Source organism: Aegilops tauschii, chromosome 7, assembly GCF_002575655.3.
Source record: "Aegilops tauschii subsp. strangulata cultivar AL8/78 chromosome 7, Aet v6.0, whole genome shotgun sequence".
Lineage (NCBI taxonomy): Eukaryota > Viridiplantae > Streptophyta > Magnoliopsida > Poales > Poaceae > Aegilops > Aegilops tauschii.
This window is the reverse complement of record NC_053041.3, coordinates 427,067,675-427,077,732: the sequence shown is the minus strand read 5'-3', so window position 1 is coordinate 427,077,732 and position 10,058 is coordinate 427,067,675. Positions and strand designations below refer to the sequence as shown.

The 10,058-nt window shown below is 42.2% G+C and overlaps 1 protein-coding gene across 4 annotated transcripts; it reads right to left on the bottom strand.

Moving 5' to 3' along the window:
• Positions 1-281: 281 nt before the first annotated feature.
• LOC109762232 (cyclic nucleotide-gated ion channel 1) lies at positions 282-8,737 on the bottom strand. Of its 4 annotated transcripts, none has more exons than XM_020321051.3 (8): positions 8,434-8,737; positions 6,891-7,000; positions 5,856-6,387; positions 5,237-5,449; positions 2,988-3,283; positions 2,794-2,905; positions 2,047-2,283; positions 282-1,381 (listed from the first exon to the last, which is right to left on the bottom strand). In XM_020321051.3, the coding sequence occupies exons 2-8, from the start codon at positions 6,917-6,919 to the stop codon at positions 683-685; spliced, it is 2,118 nt and encodes a 705-aa protein (XP_020176640.1). In that variant the 5' UTR covers positions 6,920-7,000; positions 8,434-8,737; the 3' UTR covers positions 282-682. The 4 variants fall into 4 exon arrangements, with proteins under 4 accessions (XP_020176640.1, XP_073360124.1, XP_073360125.1 ...); XM_073504023.1 differs by having other exon boundaries at positions 6,891-7,003; positions 8,434-8,554; XM_073504024.1 differs by lacking the exon at positions 5,237-5,449.
• Positions 8,738-10,058: the final 1,321 nt, after the last annotated feature.

Here is a 10,058-nt window from a genome sequence, read left to right as displayed (position 1 = left end):
GGGTATGTATAAAGTGCAATATATAAGAGTTCATGAAAGATGAGTAAACGAGAACGAGTTGTATTAGAGGTCGATAGCATCGTAAAGGCCAACACAGTACGGGAATTTGGATCACACGGTTTTCTGTCTCTTTTATTTAATATATAAAGAAGGTTCTGTCCTAGTTTATCAAAAAAAAAAAAGAAGGTTCTGTCCTAACTTTAGCAAAGCACATCAACTTTTAAGTTGCAGAATACGTATATCATAAACTGAACATAATGGATCAGACATTAACACGTATGTCCAGGGAAATAATGTAAGAATCCATTTAATTCTATGTTATGTAAGTCCACATACGAGTTTGCATCTGGGGGTAAACACACTTATCAGCTGCTAACACAGTGGGACTATGTTGCATCCTCTGATGGCAACACAAAGAGGACTGGGCTGCACAAAGTAGTACTCCATCACCAGAAGTGCAGAAGACCAGATTACTAATCAAATCACACCATCACCTATATGTGATATACAAGCAAATCTAGTGTTACTGTCTAGACCAGGTAGCAATATATCATCATTCAATCGTCACGCTACTGCGATCCCCCAGCTCGCCTTTGAACCGTTAGCGAAAACCGTAAGCAACATCAGCGATGCAACCGCACAAATCGTGCAGAAAATAACACCATCAAGGCATTCATGCAAACTACTGCTCCTCTGCGGAAAAGTTGGGTTCTGCTGGCTTCTGCAACAGCCTTGCAGGCACCCTTTCCTGCAGCCGGGCCTTCCGGGTTGCATTTCTCCTCAGGATCCGCATCATGTTGCGAGCAAAACGTGAAGCGTATATCGCCGCACCGAAGCTGAGCGAGGTGGATCCGTCGTTCACAATCGCGAGTTGCAGCCTTTCCTCCTTCTCGCGCAGAGCATCTTCCATCTTCTTTCTGCAGCACCTGTGCCAGGCCGCTTGTATGAAACAAGCGGCCCAAGTTCTCCACTGCTGCGAATAGAACCTGAAGGTGTGCCGGAGCTGTTTGCTGTGTAGCCGTCGAAACTGTGTGGCCACAAACTTCAGGTCTTCAGCCATCAAAGCAAAAGCTTCGACTTCAGACATTGACTTCACTGTCCTGGTTGAGATGGGGAGACTGGTTGCTGAGTTGGGATCAAGAGCCCAGGTAAGAAGCTCCTCACCGCAGAAATCTCCGCTTTTCAGAACATCAGAGTTGAAGAAGCCAGTTTTTCCACCGTTTGTCGTCATGCTCATGAGGTTTCCTCTCGTGATAAAGAACATTTCATTTACTGGATCCCCCTCACGAACAATGCAGCCACCTTCTGTGTACAAAACAGGCTTTAGGCAGTCGCACAAGGCATTCAAGAGCTGATCATCCATTTTTTCAAACATTGGAACCTGAAAATGAAAAAAGACACATTCAGGGTAACCAAAAGAGCAAGATCTTGATCAATACATCAGATCACCATCAAAAAGTTGCTACCTTAAAGTTCAGGATCTCCTTAAAAACTTAAAAACGTGTGCAGAGAGTGTCTCCCAAAGAAACAGCATGCTAGTTGCTAGAGTGCTAGTAAACTTTACAGGGTCATGTAAACCCACGATACTGATCACACATGAATAAATGGGCAATACTTCAGATGCACAGATTAGAAACAAAGGCTGGACAATAGCACTGTATGACCGTATCCAATTGGATACCTTTCTAAAAAGATGCAAACCCAATAAGAACCAATACGAATCATTCATTAGTCAAAACTTGGATGATTCGGTGTAAAAATAGCTCAACCGTTTATTTGACGAGCATATTTTCCAAAACTGGCTCATCCTGGGATTAACAATTAACAGTTACAGCTCAAGTGATACACTTGTTTGGAAAGAGTAAAGTGCAACAGGAAGAAATATGGATTATTCATGACTTTATAACTGGGTGTATATAGTTCCATTGTTTGTTTAATTAACTAATATTTTTGAAAACTTCCTTAAAATTGGGACTAGCATTAGTATTTATTGCCAGTGCAGCAAGTTACTCTGCAATCAGAAACTTGTATATTGTAAGAACATACCCTCTTGAGAAGTGATAAACAAAGATGTCGTTTTATAGCCCTTCTAAGATCCTTGGGGAGGTTCATCAGGAGGTGCTCTTCATCAACCCCGCTTGTCTCTTGCCATCTATATTGTTCATAACGCCGTATTCGCTCCTTGAGGTTATCAGGAAGAAGCCGATATGACATCCATTGATCTGTGTCGCGGCTTTTCACTCTCGTTTCTTCTATTCTCAGAGTAGCTGACTGCAAATAGGTCTGTAAAAGTAACAAAAGGGGACAAACGAAAACAGTAAGCACTTAGAGCATGAATTAGCTACCCAAACAGCACAGCAGTCACTTGTACGCAAATAGCGACATAATTGATATTTCAATATCAGAGAGAAACTGAAACAACCTTTGTATTACTTATTACACAACTTGAAAAATTAACCTATTTGGTAGTATTCACAAGTCACCGCCAAGATGAGTCCATCTTTCTCAAGATTAGTTGGACAGTTTTTTGGCTTTATGTAATTCAATAACAAATATTTCTTCTGTCATGGAATACATTCCAGCGACAGTCTAGCACTCCAGATCTCCTATTGATCATGGAGGAAACAGAATCATAAAACATTAGCATGTTTCTGTTTCCAATGCAAGTTTTATTGATGCAATAACTTTCAAGGATGATATTTATTATTTTTATTTAAAAGGTATCTACAATTCTGAACTAAAATAGAGAAAATGATAAGAATATTTATAGCTATCAGTGACACATATTATTACCTGCATATTACCGATCAGAAGTGAAAACAGAACTAAGCCGGATATTGAGACAAAAACTGCAAAGAAATTCTCCCAAGCATAAGTGCTTGTTTTGAGGTTTTGGCCAAGCGAACTGCATTAAATAGACCAAGAGAGATATAAGTGTTATACAATCTAAATATATTTATGCAGTGCAGTTTCGTCTTTAGACAAACCTGAGATTTTGCAGACCCCACCAGACACAGTAAAATAATTTTGCGAAGAAATTTGTTGATTGCGAAACATTATTTATAGCTGGCAGATAGATTCCAAAGAGTGGGTCTGGAAGATTGTCTGGGGTTATACTTGGAATGCAAACACTCTGTAAGAAAACATTTCCAGCATTTGCATTTGTATCACCATTCCCACAGTATAGATATGCAGGGTTACAGTCAGGATTTAGACTACATTTCTGTTTCCAGCAGGCATCTTTGCGTTGAATAGAAAGCAAGTACCAAACTGCTCCAAGGACCTGCAGCAATTAAAGATTACCGGTAAACATTTAGCCATTGAGGCTTAGTTACATTTCACATTTGCACTTCTGAAAAGTAGTCCATTATGCTGAATATAGAACTAGATGATGACATACAAATCAACCTAAAATGCTACATGCCACCTTCACTTAATAACAGGTGTCACTTCAGACATTGACATGACCTAGAATATACAAAGTTGAGTAATTGACCATTGCAAATAACAATAATAATAAGTTAACAAAAATTATAAGATAATATTATTTTATATAAGACTTGTATGATAAACCAATACTGTTAGAAAATATTTTAACAGACTGCAAAAAGTGGAAACCAGTGCAAAAATACCCCTTAGCAACGCTATTAGGAAATTGGTACATATGTGCTAGAATATATCTCGACAGGGTGCAGAGCTTATCAAGGGCATGTTTGGTACAACGGATTTTCAGCAATTTTGCAGAAAATAGTTCATTTCCCATCGGAATTGGGTAGAACTCGCATCTTCCAAGTGTGCCCAAAATATTTTACAATTCTTACGAGATTATTCCTAGGGGGTGGATGCTCTTGCAGTCTTGCATAAACATTTGCAGCATTATTTACAACCAATCTCTAGGTAAAAAATCCTTACATATTTTGAGCATTATAATGACGTATTTTACACTGAATCATAATAACAGACTACCATATAGTTAGCCTCACGCCCTTCATTAGTTGCATCAGCAAGCTCGTCTACACGCTGCGCGAACCTTATTTGTAAGTTGGGAATAGACAACTGCAAACTCTTTACATGGACACATCAGCAGTGTTGCCCCCTGTGCAGTCTAGAGCAGTAGATGGCAACACGAGTGTGCCATGCTTATTTGTACAGAAGGTATGGTCTAGAATCCTCAACTAGTTGAAGTGTGACGCCATGTGCCCCACAAAACTTCGATAATCCAGTGGATTGGTGGCAAGCAGCGGTCAATGGATTCCAACCTTACTTTAGGGGCTACCTCTGGAAAAAGAGAAATGGAGCAACCATCCACTTAGCCCCCAGCATTTCCCTCTAAGATTGGCAAAGACTGAACAATGAGAGAGTACCCTCAGATACAGCAAAATCATGCTAAAAGGGTCAGTTTTTGCACTCCGTAGAGTGATAGATCTGGAGAAATATATATTAGATGCAGTAGGTTTTTTCACGTAAAGGATACTTTTAACCGAAAGAAGTACAGGATACACCTTGCTTTGGTGATTAGTTGTTCGAAACAACATGCAGCAAATAAACAAAGACAATTTTATGACTTATATACAGTATAAACTGGTACTCCCTCCGATCCAAAATAAGTGTCGTCGTTTTAGTTCAAATTTGAACTAAAACCACGACACTTACTTTGGATCGGAGGGAGTACTAAAAAGCTCAAAATTAGGAGCATGTACAAACATGAGAATTACCATCAGGGTCAATGAAGGAAAAGAACTACTCCCTCCGTAAACTAATATTAGAGTGTTTAGATCACTAAAGTAGTGATCTAAATGTTCTTATATTAGTTTATGATCTAAACGCTCTACTTTAGTGATCTAAACGCTCTTATATTAGTTTACAGAGGGAGTACCTTTTAGTCATTTATATCCTATCCCTCACGGAAAATTTACTACTCATTATGTTAACTTTCCAATACTCCTGCGCCAAGTAGAATTTTCACACTGATAGGAAACCACCGTGGATGTTATGCACAATTATAAAAAAAGGAAAAAGGGAAGCAATTGAGCTGTACAACTGACATACTGTGTCGCCCCCATCGACAAAGTTAATAGAAAATCGCATGCCAAACTTAGGCACATACTTTTTAATCCACATAATTTCTCACCGTACATGAAACTGCTCGTGCTATCACTGTCATATTGCAAAAACGAACAGCTGACTTACGTAGTTACAGTTTTCACAATACAGAAATTATGAACTAAGCACTTACATGACTAGCAAGCATGTAAATTATTAGATTGAAGGCAGCACCAGCCCATGCTGTCTCTGTAATTATCCCAGCAGATCTAGTGATTTGAAGATATAATGGCCTTATTCGGATTAGCCGAGGTACATATTGGCATATAACTATAATCATCAAGATGTTTTTGGCTTTCATGAACTTTGAGCCCTGAAGAGGAGGCAGAACGATCAAAATGATCACCTGGTAACAGAAGTTGATCAAGGTTACATGCTTGACTTCAGGACATAATAGTAAAAAGGTGTATATTTACTGCACTATGGGAACTGCAAATTACAGAAAATTTACCAGATAGAATGATAGCATCATCATAATCTATATTCATCTCAACCAACACTCCAATATGTGAACTGGTACAGCATAAGTATAACTCTTGAAACAGGCAAAAAAAACTATTTTTACACAGTATAACTCTTGAAACAGGTGAAAAACTATTTTTACATAGCTCTCATGCACACACTACCGGGCACACATCCACATGAATAAAAATCCCATATAAAATAGTGTATGATCTTAAATGTAAAGAAGCATTTGCTATGATGTGATCAAATGCTTCATGCTAAGCCTAACCAAGTAGATAGCATAGTACCTGAGGGAGGGGTAGAACAGCACAGACATCAATCAGAAAATATGTTGACAGATACCGCTTTGCTATTGCATATCTATCCTCGACCAATACACCCCTACCAAAATTTGTAGAGGAAGACGTGATAAAGCCTGTCCGAAACTGGAATATGATATGGAGTACATAAAATATATCTGTGAAAGAGCGCAGGACACTTGCAATGATTTTCATCTTCCTATCCAAATACCAGCAAGGATTTTTATCACTGATAACCGGGATATAGAGGAACAATGGGTCCACAGAGACTGCAAAAATACATGATAACACAAATATCTTGTTCCATCTTTGCAGAAATGGTCCTTGTGGGTGAAAAACATTTTGCGTGGACTTCCAGTCTTCCAGCATTGATCTCTTCAAGGTTTTAAAATGGAATAAGTTTCCAAGGAATGCAAATAATCCACCAGTTCTTTCTTTAAGTGATCTAAATACACTATGTCTGCGTGGTGAAACTGTGTTCTCTGAGTTAACAGATTGCTCTGATCTCCAGTCCTGAAATCTGCACATATCATCAAACCAGGCAAAACACTCAGAACAGTCATAACATGAAGTTTTTTCAGTGATTCATCCTTTATATAAAGCCAGACAAACTTGTGTTGGTTATGTTTGAAAGAGAGGAAAATGTGTAGCTTTAACTGCAGTTTTAGAGGCAGAGAATTCCGCTAACCCATTTTGAGGTAGAGGGACTAATCAAACCATTGTATGATGAAAGTAGAGGCACCAACGTTCCATGTACTTTCTTTTTCTCGAATATGCACGAGTGTGCATATCATATATTAAAGAAGAAGGGCAAAAGAATGCCTCCACCGGAACGTTCCATGTACTCTTGTTTACTTAAGGAACTACCGCACTATTATTCACATGTGTTGCGTTAATTCCTCAAAAAACATGTGTTGCGTTGCTAACTTGCTATAACAAAGAGCTGGAGGATGCAAGTTTGACAAACCATTTCTATGGAAACTTCTCAAGCAGCAGGGGGAGGGGGGAGTGTAAGAAATTGACCTAACATATCTGTCCTCTCTTTCCATCATTATCTCCACCAAGCTAACAGTTAGCAGCCAAGAGTGCTAGATCAATCCTTCAAGGTGTGGAATTTGCATTCATTGAGTTCCCTGCTGATTATCAAGTATAAGTAAGAGCAACAAACAACAACTTTCTACACAACAAGACAACAATCCCTTAGTACACCTGACAGGAATGTTCAGCGAGGTAGCTTAAATATTGTCAACCAGGTTATCAAATAAAATGATAAATGGTGATTCAGAGGATTTGACGGGTAGAAACAAATCCATGACGGGTGAAATATAGGTGACCATGATCCCTTGGTATACTTTATAAGGGATAAGAGTCAAACTAATAGATGGTTAAATTTTGCCAGCCAAATAAAGGTAACAAGACAGCAAGAGTAAATACTGGACAGATATATTTTTTAGATACAAAGATTTGTGTACACCGCTCCTTCTAGATTGTCCTCCAATTGGACCTTGGTGAACAAATACTACTAAAGTGACAGTAAGTATTGAACCATAGTCGGCATGAATATGATTTATGGTGCGCTCGATCCTCGCCCGACTTGCTAGAAATTAACTTGATCGTTTGATCATAGCCAAGAAGAAGAAGCATGTTCTATTATTTAGTATCTCGGAGTATCCCAGCCGTATTAAATTGGAAGAACCATGATCTGCATGGGAGTTAGACACAATGGCGCAGGCTTCGCTCGTGCAGCCTTGCGGGAGAGTCTATTCGGCTCTCCTCCTGCAGCAAGGCTTTAAAGTGCTACCAAATGGTTTCCTGTGCCTAGCACGGTTAGGATTCTCCTAGCCAGCTAGCTTCAGGTCCAAAGTACCCTTAGGCTTCCTCGAGCAGAAACAAGATCATCACGACTCACGAGTGAAATATGTGTCCTTACATTCTCCTGATAAACTTTACAAGGGTAAACGTGATAACACTAGGTGGTTAAATTTTGCCAGCCTGATAAAGGTAACTAGGCAGCGAGTATAAATACCATACAAATAGATTCAAAGGTTTTCCAACATAGCTTGAGTTCCATGTGCATCCAATTCGGCCACAAAAAAAAGACACAATACATATAAGAACAAAACAATCGCCGTGTCCGTAGAGTCACCCTATAGAATAATTAGAATGTTCCTTTGAAAACCCAATTGCTGCTGGGACAGACAAAAGTATAGCAGAGTAACGTTAAAGTGCCAAATTAAGCCCCGCTGAAATTAACCCTCTGCACACCCACGGTTCCGCCTGACACTTGGCAATCACAAACCCAAACCCGCAACCTCTACAGCCACAGGAACAGAGCCTAAATTGGATGCTCAAACTGGATAAAAACAAAATTGGCGGCAGACAGAAAGCCGCAAGCACTAGAGAGACTACAGTACGATCATGCTCTTCCCGCAGCAGTGCGCAGAAGGCACTAGCTCGCCGCAAAATCACACGCCCAGAGCTAAGCGCGCATAGGATCAGACCGCAGAATCTTAAGACGGAGCAACCAGAACTGCAATAGGTCCGAGCACGGGAGGCTGGAGCTTACCTAGGGTTTGAAGAGGGTCCTCTCTCTCTCTCTCTCTCTCTCTCTCTCTCTCTCTCTCTCTCTCTCTCTCTCTCTCTCTCTCTCTTTGCGCCGTGTTAGGCGGGCTGGCGGGTGGACGGAGGAGGGGAATGAGACGGGTGGTGGGATGGAATGGTAGGGGGGACGGGGGCTTCGCGGTCATGCGGCATGGTGGTCGGAATGGTGGTCATCGTGGACTGGAGGACGAGGGGAGCAAAGGGGGGAAGAAAAGTTGGTGGCTGCGGACCCTCTCGTGGTGGACTCCACAATGACCCCTGCCTAGTCTACGCCGTCGAGCAGGCCGGCCCAGTTAATAAAATAGTTCTACGAGATTTGGACGTCGTTTTTGGGCAGCGCTATGTCTGGCTTATCGCGGCGACTATATCTCGCCTTAAGCGAGATGAAAGCTCCTCTCGCTGAAAGGAATTCTCTTCGCGCTGGAAATAGGGCATCCAATTATAGTACTCTACATAAAAAAAGTTTCTGACTCCCCACAAGTTAGGGTTCCCTCTCCTCTCGGGCTGCGACAGCGATCGCTCCTCCCGTTGAGACCCGATCCTCTCCGCTGTACCTACCACCGTGGTTGGAGCCCGGCGCTCCGGCAACCCGGGGGTGGAGCCGGCGGTAGGGAACACCCCGCCCGCGTGATTACCCCACGGGCTAGAGATCTAATGGCGACCGGGGCTTCAGGATCGGGGGTGACCGATCTGGAGTCTATGATGGAAGAGCTTGGCCTCAACGAAGGCAATCTTCAAGATGTGATGGTTGAGGACGACGATCTGCCGGAGGAAGCAGCCAGGTGGATGGCGATCGTCCGCGTACACACTGATAAAGCCTATAGCCAGTACTGGTTCTACCGGAACGTGAGGGCGGCGTGGGATCTCGCTCAAGAAGTCAAGATCCGCCCTCTCGAGGATAACCTATACACCATGCAGTTCATGTGCCTCGGAGACTGGGAGAGAGTCATGGAGGAGGGGCCCTGGCAATACAAAGGCAAAGCGGTGGTGGTCGAGCCCTATGATGTCTTCACCAGGCCGTCGGCGGTTGCTCTGGACAAGGTGGAAATCTGGGCTCAAATCCATGACTTCCCTGATGGTCATTTTCCCTTGATCAAATCCCTGGCAGCAACCATTGGTGAATATGTTTACCATGAGCCGAGGTCTCATGACTTCGAAGGCAATTTTGTGCATGTTTGTGTTAAGATAAACGTCACCGAGCCGCTCAAGAACGCAGTCTCACTTGTGAAGAAAAAGAAGAGAGAGATCTTCAGAGTTAAGTATGAGAGATTGCCGGACTGGTGCGCAGTTTGCGGTCACCTGGGTCATATGCACAAAGAATGTGGTGATGGTGTCCACGAACCCAAAGCCCTGGTCTTCAAAGATCTACGGGCCTCTTGGTTCCGCGGGCCTAGGCAAGGTCCGGGGGAGGGCAAGGCAGGCAGAGGAGGCAGAGGTACAGGTAGCAGAGGAAACTCCAGAGGAGGCAGCGGTGGTCACGGGCAGGGTCAGCGTAGTCAGAGTCATGAAGGGGAGCAGGTCGACCCAGAACAAGGGGCTGATTTGGAGATGGCAGAAGCAAACATCAACAGAAAGAGAGGAGTAACCATT

Coding starts and splice junctions, on each gene's coding strand:
- LOC109762232 (XM_020321051.3), bottom strand. CDS start 6,919: ATGATGGAAAGAGAGGACAGATATGTTAG. Junction 6,388..6,890: donor AGAGAGGACAGATATGTTAG/GTCAATTTCTTA, acceptor TGATATGTGCAG/ATTTCAGGACTGGAGATCAG. Junction 5,450..5,855: donor CTGTTCTACCCCTCCCTCAG/GTACTATGCTAT, acceptor TTCTGTTACCAG/GTGATCATTTTGATCGTTCT.